The following is a 22493-nucleotide window of genomic DNA, read 5'->3' on the forward strand; positions in this document are numbered from 1 at the left end:
ACAATCTTCGTTCTAAAGCTCATACTTATTCCGTTGGGCAAGTTGTATTTCGGCGAAATTTTGCGCAAAGCAATTTTGAAAAGAATTTCAATTCGAAACTGTCGCCAGTATTCCTAAAGGCAAAGGTCCGAGAAAAACTGGGTGCTAACTATTATGTACTCGAAGTTATGGAAGGCAAGATCGTTGGTACCTTCCATGGAAAGGATATACGATCATAATGTCCACATTTTTGGATTTGACCTTAAATTTGCCTTTTAAAAATATTTAACAAATCTGCTAGCACCACTCAATTTTCCAGAATTTAAAAACCTGCTCTTACGCGAACGCAGATATGCTAAAACTTTACTATGCATATACTATGCTTTAGGAACCTTGTCATTATAATACCTTTTCTATGTAATCGGTTTTGAAACCCCTTCCAAAAATTTGATTTTTCAATAATACTGCGTTTTAATGTTTAATTTCATCTTTAATTTTCCAAACTAAGGAAATATATTGACAAAATCTATGAATATTATTCAACGACTTGGAAACTCAACACTCACACACAAGACCCTTGAGCAATAATAAGTTTGGTTTATCAAAATAGATGATATGGTCAATTCATGAATGGAACATATTACATCAAATATAAAATGCAGATTTTCACCACTAAATTTTTATTGGCGTTTAAAAAACAATAAAATTTAGTATTAAATAATGCACGCTATATCCTACAATATTCTTCGGAAGACATATGTGTACACCAATTAAAACGTAAATGGAATATTTTTATATTACTTGTAGCCGTCTTCTTTCCTTCTTATTTCCACTCGAAGTTCGAGGAAATAATCTGGTTTGTAGTGGACGTCTGCTGATTTACACCATATTTTTTCTCAACCATTCCGACCCTTCACCAATCACTTTCGCCAAACACTATGTACAAAATACTTTGTACATACTTTTGAGTGCGATTGAGGCGCTGGGAAAATGTAGCAATAAAAAATAAATGTTCTAAAATTAAATATTTCCCAGCCGCCATAAAACATAGCATGTGAAGAATTCGGTGATTTTGTACGCTGCATACGATAATGTGAGAGATAATAAAGGTTATGACCCACACGTACAGATATCGATGCGCTCAGTAGATGTGCAAGACCACTTGAATGAAATGACAAGTAGCCCTGCAATGCTCTCCATTCAATATTAGAATAGATAAGAACAATTGTGTGACTGCGACTAGGTTAAGTTAGATTAGTTTCAGTAGTACTTAAGAAAAATATTTTCATAATAAAATCAGAATTGAATCAACAGCCAAACCATTCGGTTGGTTTTCTTTTCTCACTCACACTATATGTATAATTGATTCTGTTAATCGCTTTGTGATTCGTTAGGAAGTAAAACTTCCACAATTTCTCTGGATTACACCGCATAATAAATCATTATTATTTTTATTAAAGTTTCCTTTCGTTCATTGCGCACAATCAGCAAATGCATTGAAGATCAGATGACATATGTTTGTTTTTGTATCCATTTACTTTGGTTTTATATTCTTTTTGGTTACTCGATTTACGAAAAGTGTGTAGGGGAACCTGAGTGAAAATAATTTACGATATTATAAAAACTCTCGAAGCCATCAATATTCGATGATAAAATTGAAAAGAGAACTAATTAGAAGGAGACAAGAACATATAAAAAAAAACATTAAAAAAACTCAATTTCACATAAGTAGTGTTTGCCAAAAAATTTAAGTCGGTTCCATAACAGTGTGGTTCACATCGGTTCAATAGTGGATACGCTAAAATGGAAAATACTCGGTTACAATTCTGTACCTGTTTTGGTACACTTTGGTACCCATTTTTTACACATTTTGCGGCTTACAAATATGTTTCGCCATTTCTGTCTGATTGAAGCTTCTTACTATCCACATCTAAAGAAAAACTTCCTTTTTAAATTTTGACATCTAACTGGAATCATCTCGCATCCAAAAGTGAAAGTCAACAAAAAATCAAAGTTTATTAAGAACATCGTTAATTAAAACCAAAATTATTTGAACATTTTTAACTTAACTATATCGAATCTCCTTGACTTTTATAAAATTTAGAAGGTAATTCTTTTAATGCGATTTATTCATGAATTATCCTAAATATATACCTTTCCTGAGACGGATTGTCACGATATTTGTTAAGCCCATGTCAATCCCCTTGTTTTTAGCGAAAGAATTGCTAGGGTTTTTGGGAAGCTGTCTAAATTATTCAGCCATAACCATATTGTTTCCTGGATATATTAAGGCAAATCTATAATTACCTCCCCCAACTGTGAAAAAAGAACGCGGGCCAAAAGCTGTCCTATTTAATCGCATCATCCTTGTAAGATTTGTGGCTGAATATTGGGGGGTGATGTATTGCCTTGGAAAACGCAGGCCAAAATTTTACCCATAATACCATCAACATACACCTAAGTCTGTTTTTACACGGTAGATTGGTTCCAGAAGAAGCCGTGTAAAAAAAAACACCGTGTAAAAAAGACATTGATCTTATACAAAAATGGGTGATTTGTTCCTAATCTCTAAAACCTATTAAAATTTGTGAAAAACAAGAACCAAATATGCCTGATGAGCCGCTTAACCAACGGCGAAACGCGTCGCATAGTGTTGAGTGTGTGATAGTGTCTATCTGGCTTTCCTTTTCACTGCAAATTTCAGATCATTAAGCTCGTCTCGAAAAAGAAAACAAACACAAGAATTTTTATTTTTTTCTTTACCAAACACGTCTTATTGCATTAACAGTTCACAAAATATTAACACGTTTCAATTGCTCTGACCAGTAAATTTTATTGTATGCACATAGTGCTATTCACATTTGCTTTGACCAGTAAAAATTGTTTGTACGCGCTAAAGGGGAATTCACTTAAATCTTTAAGCTAGTGTTCGCAAACTATCGATGGTTTCAGACTTTTTTCTTTCATAAATACTTTTTGGTGATATGAACATACTTCGCAAAAATTAAATTTGACAAAAAAATTTAAGTACATAAAATTTTAAATCGTGCTAAATGGAATAAAATCGTGTAAATAAATTAAAAATATTCAATTTTCAAACCGTGTTATATCAAAACCGTGTACAAAAAGACCGTGTAAAAACAGACTTAGGTGTACTACTCGATAGTAAGACCAAAGTGCATAGTGGATTAAACTTTACAAAATATATCTTCAAATTCAATGTTGGCTATATCACTGAAAATTCGTCAAACGTGATCCATATTCCAACATATTATTGCACCAGGGACCCGGATTTACAAAAAAATATAATACCAGCGAAACTAAATTTTAGTAAATATTATCTTGGTAAACATGATGGCTTAATGAAGGCTTTAGATCTGGAAAGTATCACCAAGATATCCTTATGTTATTGAATTCTGTGTTCACAAAAGAAGTCCATCGTAACTTAACGTTATGATCATTATCTAATTAATCCTATTTTTTTATTAAATTTTCTTCAACTTCCAAGCATAATCTGTTAAACCACCTATGTACATTCATCACTGCAAGTTATAGACAAATTATCCGATAACACTCTGTATTAATCAACAGCAACAAGACAACAAAATCGAGACATGAGAAGGCCTTCATCATTTTCATCGGTTTATTGGAAAGTCTTGATTTAATTATTTTTAACCAAACCCATGGTGCAGATCTCAGTTGTGAGATATGTATGTCAGTAGTGTTGTGCATATACTTGCAATGATGAATAGATCGTAAAACAAGAGAAAAAGAAAGATTACAAGAGAGTTGAAATGAGTTGTTCTTCACTTGATCTGTTTATTTTATTTGTTTTTTTTTTTTTGTGCTGAGACTTACCTCAACTCTTTATCTAATTTCCCCTCCTTTCTAGTACTCAATCAAAATTCTCTCTATCATGTTTTCTTTTTGTTTCAAACCAGATTCATTGAGAAATGATAATAATACTTGCAAATTAAACCCTTAGGGACCACGAAAACTATTAAATAACAATTCATTTTAATATATAAGTTAATAACAATAATATTAAAATAATACTTTCCCACCAAATTAATCTGCTATGTCTGCTGTTTTGACTCCAATAGCCAATGAACTCTTACATGCTCTTGTTACTTTATTCTTTCGACACTCGATATGTTTCCGCTATTAACACGCGCAGCTATTTTTTACCGACGCAATGTCTGCGAAATTAGGCATTGCAAGTGTTCTGATTAATGCGTCGCAAAAGCATAAATAATAAAATATTGAATTTAAGGAGCACCAGTAGCCAACAGTAGTTGATTGATAACGGACTATAGAAAACATAGTTCTCTCCGCAATAATAATAATAATAGAAACAGGACTATAGAGAACATAGTTCTCTCCGCAATATATTATAAATAAAAAATAAAACACAACAAAACAAAAAGTGATTTTTATTAAAAAAAAAAAATAAAATAAACAAAAAATTTATTTACCAAAATAAACAAAAAAGTTTATTTACTGGCGCCCGAGCAACCGGTACTAAAAACAGTTACCGAATGAACCCTACGCCTGTAAGTGTCCGTCCGCAGGCAACCGTTCAGTCTAAAGTGTCATTGTGAATCCTCAGTAGGAACGCGTAAAAGGACAACATTCACGTGATCAGAACGGTAGTGTTATAAGTTTCAATTAAAATGAAAATAAAAACAAAAAGACTAACTAAAGAAAATTATTAGAAATAAAGTGAATTAATTTAAAAGAAACACAACAAAAAACTAATTAAAGAAAAAATTATTAAAAAGTAAAAAGAATTAATTATAATAAGGTGAATTAATAACAAAAAAAAAAACACACTCTTAATTCAAGAACAATTACTGAACAAGGAAAAAGACTTAAAAATAACAAGAAGACATCCATAGCCGAAACCACAACGAAGTTACTTTTCCAAATAACAAGAAGCTGCAACAACAACGAAGTTACATTTCCAAATAACAAGATGATGAGTTCAATTAACATTTTACTTATGTAAGTCATATCCTAATTATAATTATTATTTCTATTATACTTATTATTGTCATATTAAAAAAGCGAAATCTTATTTCGTACTCTGTAAGAATTGTTCCCAAACTTCGCGTTTTTTTTTTTCAAAAAAAAATAATTATGGCTAACCCTAACATCATAAAACCTCCTGTCCTTAACGCTCCAATCCCCAATCCAAATCCAGCGGTACAAATTAATGAGGAGTTAGAAAATAGAATAGCCGCCATTTGTGAGCAACAATGTAGGAATTGAGTTCAGGCAATTATAAATCCTAATAATGACCTTAACTACGGGACTGACCAAAACATTGACGACAGATACAGGAATGACCTAAGTGATCTAGGCAAAATACCGGATATCGTCAGAAGTCTTAGAGATTTCTCTGGTAATCCCATGGAATATAATTCCTGGAAGAAAAGTGTGGACCGTGTTTTACAAATTTACGATTCGTGCAAAGGCACTCCTAAGTATTACGGAATTCCAAGCTTATCCGTAACAAAATAACAGGCAGCGCTGACATCGCTTTAGAATTTTGCAATACTCCTTTAAATTGGAACTGTACTGTAAAGTGCCTATCAATGCACTATGCAGATAAACGGGATCTAGGAACACTAGAATACTAGATGACTTTTTTGATACAAGGTAGAAATACCATCCAAGTATTTTATCAAAAAGTCTACACTCATTTATCCTTAATACTTAATAGAATAGGATGTATGGATATGAGTCAAGAATCCTTGAGACTTTTAACACAAACGTACAGAGACAAAGCCCTAGATACGAGGATTAAATGGTGATCTACCAAGACTCCTTGGCATTTGGGAACCCGCGGATCTCCCGCAAGCTTGCATCTGTGTTTAAAACTAGAGAATCAAAATTATAGAACTGAGTTCGCAAATAAACACCAAAAGCAAAGACAACGTCAACCACCACCCCTTCCAATACGAAATGCAAATACTATCCAAAGACAACCCTTTTATCCAGAACTGACATATCAAAATTTTAACCAGTACAATAGACCATTGAATAATATGCACCAAAATGCATTCCAAAATCGCCAAACCATCCCCAACTTTAATTTTCGACCGAATACCCAGCCACGTTTTCAATCGCATCAACCTTTCCACAAAATTCTCAACCACAAAGACCAATAGCACCGAAACCTCAAAGGCCTCAGCCTATGGAAGTTGACCAATCAATTCATACAATATACAGACCTCGTCTTTTTAATCAACAACAATTTAATAACAAAAGACCTCCGTCGGTAAGCTATGTTCCACCACCGCATAAACAACAACGTAATTTTCACATAGAAAGTACACTAGATACTTCTACTATACCGAATTTCCACGACGAACAGGCTGGAAATTATTTCCTTTTGATATCCTTTTTTTAGGCTAACGCATTCTTCGCTCCCATATTTTGAATGCAAAGCGAAGAATGGCAAAATTTTAATAATTCTTATAGATACTGGATCTAATAAAAATTATATCCAACCATGTTTTGTTAATAATCCTATCAAAAACGAAAACATGTTTTATGCAAATTCAGTCTCTGGAGATATCAAAATCACACACCACACATTCGCAAACTTATTCAATTTACACAACCACCCTATAAAATTTTATATCCTACCTTTCTTGAAATCCTTTCATGGCATTCTTGGTCATGACAGCTTAAAAGAATTAAATGCAATTATTCATATTAAAGAAAAATATTTGTTAATGAATAATAGAACTAAGATGAAAATTCATCAACACATTTCACAGTCGGTTAACAAAATGGAATTCAGAACCAATCATATAAAAGAGCATCCTAACCTTTTCACAGATCCTAATAAAAAACTTACATACACTTCTCGAGTTCTAGGAGAAATCCGAACCCTCTCAGATTCACCAATCTATTCTAAGCCGTACCCCTATCCTATGTCATTAAAAACGTAGTAGAAAAACAGATTAATGAACTCTTAACTGATGGAATTATTAGACCCTCTAGATCTCCGTATAATGCACCGTTTGGATCGTTCCAAAGAAAATGGATGCCTCTGGAGAGAAAAAATATAGAATGGTCATTGACTACAAGAAAATTTAACGCAGTAACTGTGGCCGATAGGTATCCCATCCAGAAATCAATGAAGTTCTCGCAAATTTGGGTAAAAACAAGTACTTCACAGTTGTTGACTTAAAGAGTGGTTTCCACCAGATACCTTTAAGAGAGTGCGACGTAGAAAAAACCGCCTTTTCCATAAATAACGGCAAATTTGAGATTGTACGACTCCCATTCGGATTGAAAAATGCTCTATCAATCTTTCAACGTACTCTCGACGATGTCTTGAAAGACCACATTGGAATATATATGCTACGCCTATATAGACAATATTGTCATCTTTTCAAAAAATGAGAAAGAACATTTCGAAAATCTCAGAAAAATATTCCAAACACTAGTATTGGCAAATTTCAAAATTCAATTAGATAAATGCGAATTTCTCAAAACAGAGGTTGAATTTCTAGGCTTTATTGTAGGTGCTGAAGGAATCAAAGCAAACCAAAATAAAATAGAAGCAATAACCAATATAGCACCACCTAAACCCCTGAAACCCCCTAGGTATGTCAGGTTATTGCCGTCGTTTCATAAAAGATTATGCTTGCCAAACCCGTGACATCCCTTTTAAGAGGGGAGGAAGGACGCATTTCGAAAAATGCATCCATAAATGTAAAGATTTCTTTAGATCAAAATGCTTTAGACGCATTCCAGAAATTGAAAAATACACTTATCTCTGACAATGTCATGTTATCTCATCCTGATTTTAAACAAGTAAAAAAGCTGTAAGTTCGGCCGGGCCGAATTTTTAATACCCTCCACCATTTGGTACAAATTTGGCAATTTCCAAAAAAAAATAATAATAAAATCCGTTAAAAATTCTGTTAAAATCTTAAATGCTTATATGCTTATACGACGACGTGGATCTGCATAGGCAACTTTTGTCATAAGTTATTACAATATTTAAATGCGAAACTTGAAGAAAAATCTGTTTATTATGTAGCTAAAATCATCAAAATTCCGAATATGGGGGGTACCGTTATATGGGGGCTATACGTAGACGTGGACCTGCACAGAAAATTTTCTGGCATGGGCAGAAATATCCATTACGAACTTCACATGCGAAATTTGAAACAATCCCGGTAAATAGTGTCGCTAAAATCATCAAAAGGCCGAATATGGGGGGTACGGTATATGGAGGCTATATGAAGACGTGGACCTACATGGCCCATTTTCTGTTTTATGCTGCAGTATCTATTAGGAACTTCAAATACCAAATTTGGAACAATTCTGCTAAATAATGTCGCTAAAATCATCAAAATACCGAATATCGGGGGGTACCGTTATATGGGGACTATATGAAGACGTGGACCTACATGACTCATTTTTTGACTTAGGATGTAGTATCTATTACGAGCTTCAAATACCAAATTTGAAACGATTCCGGTAAACAATGTCGCTAAAATCATCAAAATACCGAATATCGGGGGGTACCGTTATATGGGGGCTACACGAAGACGTGGACCTGCACAGATAATTTTCTGTCTTAGGCTGTAGCATCCATTGCAAACTTCAAATGCCAAATTTGAAACAATTCCGGTGAATAATGTCGCTAAAATCATCAACATACCGAATATCGGGAGGTACCGTTATATGGGGGCTATATGATAACTTGGACCTACATGGCCCATTTACGAACTTAACCTGCCTACTGGCAAAATATATATGTGTGCAAAATTTTAGCCTTCTATCTCAATTTGTTCGAAAGATAGCGTGATTACAACAGACAGACGGACAGACAGGCAGACGGACATGGCTAAATCGTCTTAGAATTTTACGCTGATCAAGAATATATATACTTTGTTGGGTCTGACATGAGTATTTCGAGGAGTTACAAACGGAATGACAAAATTAATATACCCTCCATAGTATGGTGGAGGGTATAAAAAGGCTTCGATCTGACAACAGATGCCTATGATTATGCAATAGGTGGAGTACTTTCGCAAAACAGAAAGCCTATTACATTTCTCTCAAGAACGCTCTGCAAAACCGAGGAAAATTACGCTATCAATGAAAAAGAAATGTTAGCGATAATTTGGGCCCTCGATTCATTGAGAAATTATCTGAACGGTAGCGGGTAAGTAAACATTTATACAGACCATCAACCTTTAACGTATGTTCTCAGCAGTAAAACAAACAGCAAAATGACAAGATGGAAGTCCATCTTAGAAGAATATAACTACGAACTTAAATATCAGCCAGGCCGAACAAATGTGGTTGCAGATTCGCTATCCAGACCACCACAGATAAATTATATGACATCAACACAACATAGCGATGAAAGTTCGTCAGATAATATGATCCCCGCAATAGAATGTCCTATTAATGTTTTTAAGAATCAACTTCATATTTTAGTAAGTAACGAAGACAGCTACAAATTTGAAACTCCATTCTCAACCTACCATAGGCACATTAACAAAAAACAAAAGAAAACTTAATATTAATATTTAAAAAATATCTTAATCCCAGCGTCATTAACGGTTTATTTACAACCGAAACAATAATGGGGGTAATTCAAGAATTCTATCCCGAACATTTCAAAAATTACAAAATAAGATTCTCAGTCACAAGTAGAAGAAATCGTAAATGAAACAGAGCAAGAAGAAGTTTTGATTAAAGAACATCGAAGAGTTCATAGAAATGCCAATGAAAACAAAAATCAGGTAATACAAAAGTACTACTTCCCTAAAATGATGGAAAAAGCCAAAAGGATAGTAACAAATTGTCAGACCTGTAAAGAACAAAAGTATGATCGTAGACCTCACAAACCGCAATTTCAACCTACACCAATTCCGAAAAATCCAGGAGAGATTGTTCATATCGATATCTATTCGACTGAAGGAAACCTAGTACTTACAGCATTAGACAAATTCTCCAAATACGCTTTAGCAAAATTTTAAAATCAAAGGCAGTTGAAAATATTAAAGGAGCATTGAAAGAAATAATTTTAGAATTTGGCATCCCCAATTCCATAGTCTTAGATAATGAGAGTTCACTAAATTCCGTAACGATAAACTTCCTACTTAAAGATCAATTCGGCATACAAACCTACACAACACCTCCTTACGCTAGTACCGTCAACGGTCAAGTAGAGAGACTTCACTCTACTTTTTCAGAGATGATGAGATGTCTTAAATGAGACAAAGTTCACAATTCATTTCATGACTTACTCACCAAAACACTATACGAATATAATAGATCAATTCACTCTTCCACTGATAAAAAACCGATAGACATATTTTTTAATAAAAACCTTAATAATAACCCGGAAAGCAATTTTGGAAAAACAGGAAATAATAAATCGCTTGACAGAAAAACAGAAACAAGACCTTGACTACCATAACAAAAATAGACAAGTACCCAAAACTTATTTAACAGGAGAAACTATTTTCGTTAATGTTAATAAGAGATAAGGTTCAAAATTAACCCCGAAATATAAAAAGGAAACAGTCAAAGAAGACCGAAATACAACTGTATTAACAACATCAGGAAGAATTGTTTACAAAAGCAACATTAAAAGATGATAACTTACCTTTTCAGATTATTTTTATCCTATGCATCGATGGAAATCCAAATCATGGATTACACGTCCTCCTACGTTGTCACCATTGTATAGGGCACAGCAAAAATTCAGCAAGGAACCTTTACCATTATTCACTCAATAGATTTGGAATAATACGCAAAGTCCATATCCCAAACCCAAACTTCATTTAACAAAACATTCCAAATAACCATAACCTACACCCTATCCTCAATTACGAACTCACCCAAATTAACAACACCCTAGAAAATCTAACACCCGTCATAAGAAACAAAAAAGCAATAAATATTTTGGGAACAATTTGGAAGTATGTCGCAGGATCTCCGGATCATGACGACTTTGAAATAATAACTAATAATGTTTACGAATTGAATAAGAACAGCTATAAACAATTTTATGTAAATGAAGCTTTTAATAAAAGAAGAAATAACTTAACCGAATAAAATAACCTAACCTTAAAAAAATGTCAAATTTTGTAAGAAAAAGTGTTTATTTAGAAAATGAAATAGTTTTCAATTTTCAAAATAGAATAAGATTAGTCAAAGAAGAATTAATAAATATTGTCAATGGAATAGAATGGGCGAAAATTGGCATCATAAACCCATTAATACTGAATAAGAAAGAAATCGAAGTAGCTATGAAAAAAAATTGAAGAAGAAAATATTCCCTTTGTAAATCCAGAAGAGGCACTTCAATTTGCCAACGTATCAATTTTGTATAACAATAATAATAATAAAATATTTTATATGGTTAACGTACCATTAATAAAAAAAAGAAATGTATGAAAATGTAATCTTAAGACCAGTAAAAAAGGAAAAATATGTAATTAAACTTGAATTCCTAGAAATTTAAAAAAATGGAAAAACAATTTATGCTGTTAAAGAAAAATGTGAAACATATACAATTTGCAACGAAAATCAAATAATTGATATAACAAAAAATACTTGTATCTCCAATATTATTAATAATAACAAGTAAAAAAGCTGTAAGTTCGGCCGGGCCGAACTTTTAATACCCTCCACCATTTGGTACAAATTTGGCAATTTCCAAAAAATAAAACCCGTTAAAAATTCTGTTAAAATCTTAAAAATACCGAATGCTTATACGACGACGTGGGCCTGCATAGGCAACTTTTGTCATAAATTATTACAATATTTAAATGCGAAACTTGAAGAAAAATCTGTTTATAATGTAGCTAAAATCGTCAAAATACCGAATATGGGGGGTACCGTTATATGGGGGCTATACGAAGACGTGGACCTGCACAGACAATTTTCTGGCATGGGCTGAAGTATCCATTACGAACTTCACATACGAAATTTGAAACAATCCCTGTAAATAACGTCGCTAAAATAATTAAAATACCGAATATCGGGGGGTACCGTTATATGGGGGCTATATGAAGACGTGGACCTACATGACTCATTCTTTGACTTTGGATGAAGTATCCATTACGAACTTCAAATACCAAATTTGAAACAATTCCGGTAAACAATGTCGCTAAAATCATCAAAATACCGAATACCGGGGGGTACCGTTATATGGGGGCTATATGAAGACGTGGACCTGCACAGATAATTTTCTGTCTTAGGCTGTAGCATCCATTGCAAACTTCAAAATGCCAAATTTGAAATAATTCCGGTGAATAATGTCGCTAAAATCATCAAAATACCGAATATCGGGAGGTACCGTTATATGGGGGCTATATGATAACTTGGACCTACATGGCCCATTTACGAACTTAACCTGCCTACTGGGAAAAAATACATGTGTGCAAAATTTTAGCCTTCTATCTCAATTTGTTCGAAAGATAGCGTGATTACAACAGACAGACAGACGGACAGACAGACAGACGGACAGACAGACAGACACACAGACAGACGGACACGGCTAAATCGTCTTAGAATTTTACGCTGATCAAGAATATATATACTTTGTTGGGTCTGACATGAATATTTCGAGGAGTTACAAACGGAATGACAAAATTAATATACCCTCCATAGTAGGGTGGAGGGTATAAAAAATCTTCCTGTGTAACGAGCAATAATCAGCACATTTCATCAATTGAAGAAATTGAATCTGGCGTGATTTTATTAAATGGTTTTAATGGATCCATTAACATAGATGAAACATATCGATCTTTATCTGGAACTTTTCCCATTAAATTTCATAAGAGTACTGTAAAAGGTAACAAAAGAACTTTTAGTAATTTAGAGGCTTCTCCTCTCCAATTGATACCTGCATTACTACAACCAACTCCTTTTGAAATTGGCCATATCAATCTATTATCACTCGAAGCTCTTAATGAACTTCAAATTAATAATACCGAAACAATCTCAACTATCCAAAAACACCTACAGATTGGAAGTTTTTCAATATCCACTTTCCTTTTCCTGGTTTTCATATTAATTGCATGTCTGAGTTTATACTTCAAAAGCGCCGGAAAAATAGTAATTTGGAAACCCCAAATCCCCCTTTCACTATTGACGAGTCAACTCAAAATCCAATTTGTTTACAAAATATTTTCGATCCACAAAATCTGAGAGAGCTTGAAGCTCCAGTCGAACCTCCTAGATTACACAATATCCCATTTTTCTGAATGTTTAGGGACAATCAAATTAAGAAGGGAGGAGTTAATAACAATAATATTAAAATTATACTTTCCCACCAAATTAATCTGCTATGTCTGCAGTTTTGACTCCAATAGCCAATGAACTCTTACATGCTCTTGTTACTTTATTCTTTCGACACTCGATATGTTTCCGCTATTAACACGCGCAGCTATTTTTTGCTGGCGCAATGTCTGCAAAATTAAGCATTGCAAGTGTTCTGATTAATGCGTCGCAAAAGCATAAATAATAAAATATTTAAGTTAAGGAGTAGCAGTAGCCAACAGTAGTTGATTGATAACGGACTATAGAGAACATAGTTCTCTACGCAATAATAATAATAATAATAATAATAATAATAATAATAATAATAATAATAATAATAATAATAATAATAATAATAATAATAATAATAATAATATATAATAATAATAATAATAATAATAATAATAATAATAATAATAATAATAATAATAATAATAATAATAATAATAATAATAATAATAATAATAATAATAATAATAATAATAATAATAATAATAATAATAATAATAATATATAATAATAATAATAATAATAATAATAATAATAATAATAATAATAATAATAATAATACTAATAATAATAATAATAATAATAATATAATAATAATAATAATAATAATAATAATAATAATAATAATAATATAATAATAATAATAATAATAATAATAATAATAATAATAATAATAATAATAATAATAATAATAATAATAATAATAATAATAATAATAATAATAATAATAATAATAATAATAATAATAATAATAATAATAATAATAATCATAATAATAATAATAATAATAATAATAATAATAATAATAATAATAATAATAATAATAATAATAATAATAATAATAATAATAATAATAATAATAATAATAATAATAATAATAATAATAATAATAATAATAATAATAATAATAATAATAATAATAATAATAATAACAATAATAATAATAATAATAATAATAATAACAATAACAATAACAATAATAATAATAATAATAAAAATAATAAAAATAATAATAATAATAGGACTATAGAGAACATAGTTCTCTCCGCAAAGATATTATAAATAAAAAATAAATACAACAAAACAAATAGTGATTTTTATTAAAAAAAAAATAAAATAAACAAAAAAGTTTATTTACTAAAATAAACAAAAAAGTTTATTTACTTATATATTTTTTGTAATAATGCCTACTTATTTAGTTTAAAAGAAATAATGATTTTTTTTAAACTTGAATTTTTAATAAGCCAAGCAATTCTTTTGAGCATAAAGTCGCAATTTTTATTAAAATTTAGTTATAATTATATATTTTTATTCCGTTTATTTAATATATGCATGGATTGAATAAATGTATAATAAATCATCTATAATGATGTACTAAGCAAACTATAGGTGTTCCTGTCACTCAAGATGAGGCGATAAAAAGGTGTTGTAATAGTAGGGGTTCTGTCTATAGATTTACAAGCCGACAGAGCAATGGATGGTGAGGGTTTTCAGGCTTTTCTCCCGTAACATCAGGGAGAAACAACATTATCAAGGTTGGCGAAAATTGTCATCTAATCCTTATTTGATTTCCTTTGGCGATAAGATATTGTCCGTGTTTTTATATTTATTTTATATTTTCTTTTTTCTTGTCGCACCGGCCTATTAATTATATTAATATAACTTAATTAGTATTTCAGGGAGTCTGTAAAATATTTCTGGAAGTGCAAACAGATTTAGAGAGATGTGTGGACACGAATCCCCACCCGACTGTTAGTTACCGTAAGAAGGCTCCCATAGTCCAGATTATCTCTAAGTTCATCGATACTTACAATATTTATGAAAAATTGCATCACTGCAAAGACCTCGGTCCTGTACACTACACCTTAGGTACTTTTTGTTATAGGTTGTTATATGATCTTAATCTTTATTGCAAGAGTTAGAACATTGTCTTCGAGAGAAAATCAAAAATCCTAAAGGTTGGAAGGTCAGAGTAATAACCCCTTTTAACATACATCAACAAATTATTGTTTACCGACGCGGAGTCTTAAACTCCCAACTTTCCGTTTGGTAGTCTGATATGCACACGCTATCATTTCTTGGGAAAGATGAAAATGAGATATTTTGTGCTGTCATTTTGAAGACTAATACATTATTTACAAAGGTATGTCACTCAAAATTAGTTATAATTTGTCCACTATAATCCTTCTTACTGCAGCGAACATAGGGGAAGTATTAAATCTACATCAGCAACTCACCGTATTTTATTATCTTTGTATTATTCACCCTACTATGGAGGTTATATTAACTTTTTCATTCCGTTAGTAGTTGTTCGAAAATACCCTACAATATATATGCTTGAGTCGATTTAGCGATTTCTGAATCTATTTCCGCCTGTGCGACTGTCTGTGGGTCCGTCACACTATCACGATACCCTTCGAATGAATTGAAAATGCTAGCCAAATTTTCTATTGAATTTGTTTGAAATTCGGTGTTTGTAGTTTTTATACCCTACAACACTTTGTGTTGGGGGTATTATAAGTTTGATTGGGCCAAAAATTATGTAACACCTCGAAATATTTATTTCCCACATAGGAAAGTATATATGGATCTTCCTATCTCGCCGAGCTGAGTCGATCTAGCTATGTATGTCCGTCCGTCCGTCTGTCCGTCTGTCCGTCTGTCCATGTTAATTTGTAATCACTCTACAGGTCGCAATTATGGCCCGATCTTCACGAAATTTAGAATGGAGTTGGGGTTAAGGTCAGAATAGAACCCTATTTCTTTTGGAGATGATCGCACAATATTTAGGAGTCGAAAAGGACCAAAAACTGAAAAAAATCCTGATTTTGCAGTTGCTCTACAGGTCGCAATTATGGACCAATCGACGCGGAAATTAGCATGGGTCTAAATCTTCGGGCTGGGCAGAAGCCTTCCGATTTTGATGGTCATCGGGTAATATTTAGTGGGTGAAAAAGACTATAATATTTGTGATAAATAAAAGTCAAATTTCCATTATACCGCGAATATTTTTAGTCCCGGCGAAATCATAAATGGACGAACAGGTCAATTCTGACCGTTACGTAGATGCCGATAGTAAATATATCGGATATATATAGCGAAATATATACAATATGTATATACAAAGGAAAGGAATGTTAGATGGAATGCTTATATCTCAAGAATGGCTGGACCGATTTTGACAAATTTTGTCAATTCAGAATGCCCTCTTGACATAAAAGTATAAAATCTAAAAAAATAGCATAAAAATAAGTCAAAAATTATCTTAAAATAGATTTTTTAGTATTTTGTGACATTTTTTATTTTTTCATATTTTTTATCGCATGCGATTTTTTCAATTTGACTTATAATATTAAGGTATACATTTTGTAATATTTTTCCACCTTACAACACAGGTTTGGGATATTATATACAGATTGCAATTATCGTCCGATCCTCACGAAAAGGGTAGGGTTAGGCTCAGAAGGGTTAGGCCTATTGTTTTCAAAGATGTCCGCAATATATTTAGGGGTTGAAATGGACCAACAACTAAAAATGTTCCTGATTTTGCAGCCGTTATAAAGGTCATAAAGAGAGTTTAGGACAGCGTGTAGAATGGACCACTACTTTTGTCTGAAAAATACCAACATTACTTAACTTCTGCCTTTTTTTGCTGATTTCTTTGACGAATATAGCCAAATATCGTAGACAAGAAGATCGTATAGAAGAGTCTAAATTTGGGGATACAGAGGAGCCTCTTGCTTTTGGAGATGATCGCAAAATACGACGGAGTGCGTAAATATTGGGCAAATGCCCCTGGTGAAAATGCTAAGGGTAATGTCTGGGCAGTGCTCCGTCACATAATTTCAAAAGCGAAATCTTCCAAAATAGATTTGGACATAAGGGGGCTTCTAACATATTGTAGTGTTGTAGGGTATCACATGGTCGGCCCCGCACGACTATAGCCTTTGCTTACTTGTTATACCCTACAACACTTTGTGTTGGGGGTATTATAAGTTTGATTGGGCCAAAAATTATGTAACACCTCGAAATATTTATTTCCCACATAGGAAAGTATATATGGATCTTCCTATCTCGCCGAGCTGAGTCGATCTAGCTATGTATGTCCGTCCGTCCGTCTGTCCGTCTGTCCGTCTGTCCATGTTAATTTGTAATCACTCTACAGGTCGCAATTATGGCCCGATCTTCACGAAATTTAGAATGGAGTTGGGGTTAAGGTCAGAATAGAACCCTATTTCTTTTGGAGATGATCGCACAATATTTAGGAGTCGAAAAGGACCAACAACTGAAAAAAATCCTGATTTTGCAGTTGCTCTACAGGTCGCAATTATGGACCAATCGACGCGGAAATTAGCATGGGTCTAAATCTTCGGGCTGGGCAGAAGCCTTCCGATTTTGATGGTCATCGGGTAATATTTAGTGGGTGAAAAAGACTATAATATTTGTGATAAATAAAAGTCAAATTTCCATTATACCGCGAATATTTTTAGTCCCGGCGAAATCATAAATGGACGAACAGGTCAATTCTGACCGTTACGTAGATGCCGATAGTAAATATATGGGATATATATAGCGAAATATATACAATATGTATATACAAAGGAAAGGAATGTTAGATGGAATGCTTATATCTCAAGAATGGCTGGACCGATTTTGACAAATTTTGTCAATTCAGAATGCCCTCTTGACATAAAAGTATAAAATCTAAAAAAATAGCATAAAAATAAGTCAAAAATTATCTTAAAATAGATTTTTTAGTATTTTGTGACATTTTTTATTTTTTCATATTTTTTATCGCATGCGATTTTTTCAATTTGACTTATAATATTAAGGTATACATTTTGTAATATTTTTCCACCTTACAACACAGGTTTGGGATATTATATACAGATTGCAATTATCGTCCGATCCTCACGAAAAGGGTAGGGTTAGGCTCAGAAGGGTTAGGCCTATTGTTTTCAAAGATGTCCGCAATATATTTAGGGGTTGAAATGGACCAACAACTAAAAATGTTCCTGATTTTGCAGCCGTTATAAAGGTCATAAAGAGAGTTTAGGACAGCGTGTAGAATGGACCACTACTTTTGTCTGAAAAATACCAACATTACTTAACTTCTGCCTTTTTTTGCTGATTTCTTTGACGAATATAGCCAAATATCGTAGACAAGAAGATCGTATAGAAGAGTCTAAATTTGGGGATACAGAGGAGCCTCTTGCTTTTGGAGATGATCGCAAAATACGACGGAGTGCGTAAATATTGGGCAAATGCCCCTGGTGAAAATGCTAAGGGTAATGTCTGGGCAGTGCTCCGTCACATAATTTCAAAAGCGAAATCTTCCAAAATAGATTTGGACATAAGGGGGCTTCTAACATATTGTAGTGTTGTAGGGTATCACATGGTCGGCCCCGCACGACTATAGCCTTTGCTTACTTGTTTTATTTATGCAACCGTTTCTAGATTGAGTTAAAACTCTCAGCGGAATGGAAGTATATTTATTTTGTACTCGAATACCAATAACAATGGAAAAGCAAAACTTGGGAACGGACAAAGAGAGGTCTCATTGCACTGCACTCCTCTTCTACTCCTTCGTGAGTTGAATCTATGGAGATGCGCACCCTATGAACATACCTACACCCTGCAATGAGTTTGCCCTCAAATTGGTTTGAACAATATTAAAAGATTTACAGACTACATTTCTCTGGACCTAACCTTTAAAACAGGAGACACTGCAGCTATAGAATGTTTGTAAAACCCTTCCGCATGGATTATATCATTGTCAAGAGGTCTTCCAAGCGGAGACCTTTGCTGTTATAAACAGAGGAGTCATGACTGCAATTAAGACAATCAATAATTCAAATCCAATATAGTTAGCAAGTGTAGTTTTGTCTTGAAAGATAGAGGGAGGGTCATTATTTTTTATTGTGTAACGGCAATAATTTCACTATCGCGAGTGGTGTTAAACCACCAACCAACTTTCGGATTAGAGACATCGACTGATCTTTGCTACAATTCACTTCCTAAGATCCGTACATCCTGCTGATCTGGTCAACTTCTAATTGTTATGAAATATACCAGGAAGAGTTCCACCTCCATTTTCTGAACGTTAGCTTTTATGTATTTATATTTTATCTTTCTTCTTAATACTTTCAACAACCTTCCTCCCTTTTCCACTCAGCGCTTCTTCTCTTTCAGAATAAACGCAATCCACCATAGGTCTCCAAGTGAAGTGGCTGTTAACCAAAAAGGTAAATCTATGATATAACCTAATATAAAAAACGATATTTTCCTGATAGAAATAAAAGGGGACAGTTTACATAAAGGGACTTAAGAACAAAAATGAACTATATAAATGGCCACCTTCATCTTCATCTGGAGATCTCTACATTTTATTTATATAATCAGTTGGTCTATATTATCCATGATTTTAAGTCTTGTATCCTTTTTGTTTGCATTGATGTCAAGAGTATAGAGTTCTAGACGTATATACATATTACAATTATTTTCCTGAATGGCTGAACAAAGGTTGAATAGTAGTTAAACAAATGGAAAAGTTGAACATTCATTTGTATCTGTTCTTTATGTTGAATAAAATGTAATAGGCGCTCGCGGATATAAAATATGAGTGAAATCTTAAACGTAATACACTTACCGTTTACTTTGGGTTTGGCCAAAAAATAAGACAACATAGACATCTCAGGGGGGACAAATTGTTCGCGATAAGTTGGTCTGTCTTCTTTCATATTTGTGGAAGTACTATTTCCAGTAAAGTTTCCGAGTATTTTCATATTCAGTTTAACTCGTTGTTTTGTGATAGATGAAGTTACAGTATTCCATACACTGTTTTCGTCGGTCTGATCCTCTGTTGATATATTGTGCAATGAAGAAACCTGATTTTCACAAGTGGCTTTTCTTAACAATTTTTTCATGCCTCCGCCAAAAATTGTAGACCATGTTTCTACATTAAAATTATGAACGATCAATCGGTAGAGTATACGACTGTCACACGTAACAAGCGCATATGTTGCGAGAGACACGTACGTAGCAATAAAGCTTTCTAGTAACAAAACATTTAACTTGGGAATATCTTCATCTTTTTCTCTCGCCAACAAGGCCCTTAAATTAGCAACTCCAGGCCATCTTGAAGGCGTAGTACAAACAGTGTACGGCTCATCTGCCGAGTATAAACGTTTTCTATTGTAAATATTAGCATTTCCAATCAAATGGGAACACTCAAACGATGAATTAAGTTTGGCTATGTTTTCTATGCCAGGACTTTGATATCCATTTTGCGACGTATTATTCACAACAAAACTTTCAGAATCGCACAAAGATTGATAAATACAAGAGGATAACGCCACAGCAAGATCTCTTATAATAAATATCTCGCAAAAAGCATTGGTATCCAATCCAACAAAGGGTGAGCAATTTATAACACTGTGAAGCATATCTGTAGTTTGAGACTAGACATTTAATACAATAACAATTATTTATTAAATATTTCAAATAGAAATAAATATTTTCAAGAAGTAAAATAAATTTTTGTGTTTTTAATATAGATACCTGCAAGTATTTGATAGGATCTGCAATAACAGTTTTATTTCCTGCGACACATGCACTCAATAAAGGAAGGGTTGTTGGGAATGGCAATGGACTTAGTAGCTGCTGTTGAGTTTTTTCTTGTTGTAATTCTTGCAAAAGAAGAACGACTTCCATCCTTACCGAAGCTAAACCTCCTCCGCTGGCACCATGAAGAGAGCAATAACTAAGCAAAGTTCTAAGAAGAGTTTCGTTCGCTAAAAAAAGATTAAAATGCAAATTAAACGATGTCTGATAAAAACAAATAGTTTATATATGCACAAAAAATAATCGAATGTTGCAATGGCATGATTCACTTTAGTAGTGTTGGTTGGGAAATCTCTTGCTGAACGGTTCCGCAGTAGTCGAGACATACATTTTTAGTACTGAAGTTCTATAACAGTGTACTACACCTTATTATCCTCTAGAAGGGCTATGGAGAATTTTACTTTTTTCCCAGATCTTCTAATTCAAAAATTTTAATGTCGACGTAAAATCCTAAGCTAATACTTTACGTGGATATTAGTTAGCAGCAACAACTACTGCATAGAATTCCCTTTGATCCGTGCGCAGGGTAGCCTTTAATCTTTAAATACTTTGTTTAATAATCTAACATTGTACATTGATTTAATTTCGTCCAGTACATGCTGTAGTCTAAATGTACCTTACACACATTTCTGTGTATTTGACCTTTGCTTTTGCCAACACTGGCATTAGATGACAGCTCTTGACTCTTTTTGTTTACTTTTTTCTTCTTCGTTGTTAAATGTGCAATTGTTTCGGTCGTTCTTGGAGCGAACACCTCTCTACATCACAAAACCAATGGAAAGCAAAGACCACTTCCCTTATGTAGGAACAGATATTTTAAAACCACTTTAAAAAACTCCCATTAATCATTATTATATCTCTTACTTACTCCTATTTGTAATTGTGGTAACTGTATAAGATTGATGCGTTCCACCATAACTCCTCAGCAGTCTCCCTCGGCAGAGACCGTAGTAGAGTTTTATCTCATTGCTTTACCCCTTTCTTATTGGAATATTTGATTGTTGTAATAATCGACAATGTAATCCTCTGCGTTCACATGTCGTGTTTTACTTGAAATGTACAATTCCCGCGTATTGACATTTCGTCTCGCGTTAATACTAACCAAGCTTTTGAGGCCGCCCCAAATAACTAAGGCAATGTTATTGTTTAATAAAAAGAATGAATACACCAATAAAGGGTTGAACTATTAAGAGTTTGTTACTAATTAGTTGTTGATATGGAATTTCTAATATTTCTTTGATATCTGAATTTGGTTTTGGAGACATTTCTTTCGAAAGTTAAACATTCACATCTATTGATTTTGAAACAGGAAGACATTCCCCATATTAAATTTCTTCAATATTTCATCCAAATGGTCCAAATACTTAAGCTCATTCACTGCTTTATTGAGCTTAAAAATATGACCATCATTTATCTTTGGGGTACATTCAGTGTTTTCAATATATACATTTTCTTCAAATTCTCTTTGAAGGAAAACTGACACGGCATTCATTTGTTGTCATATTTTGACGCTTGGACCATAAACGAATTGGAGCAAACCTTACCACAGGTACAAATGTTTCTTAATA

The 22493-nt window shown here is 33.0% G+C and overlaps 1 protein-coding gene across 1 annotated transcript in view; it reads right to left on the minus strand.

Moving 5' to 3' along the window:
- LOC101893497 (dmX-like protein 2) overlaps positions 1-22493 on the minus strand; it is a gene marked incomplete in the record, with an annotated part of 462308 nt that overhangs the window by 176312 nt on the left and 263503 nt on the right. Inside the window, 2 exon segments of the mRNA XM_059123050.1 lie at positions 19952-20762; positions 20863-21095. Coding sequence (XP_058979033.1) covers positions 19952-20762; positions 20863-21095 — 1044 coding nt within the window.

The sequence above is a fragment of the Musca domestica genome, unplaced genomic scaffold (genome assembly GCF_030504385.1).
Source record: "Musca domestica strain aabys unplaced genomic scaffold, Musca_domestica.polishedcontigs.V.1.1 22, whole genome shotgun sequence".
Lineage (NCBI taxonomy): Eukaryota > Metazoa > Arthropoda > Insecta > Diptera > Muscidae > Musca > Musca domestica.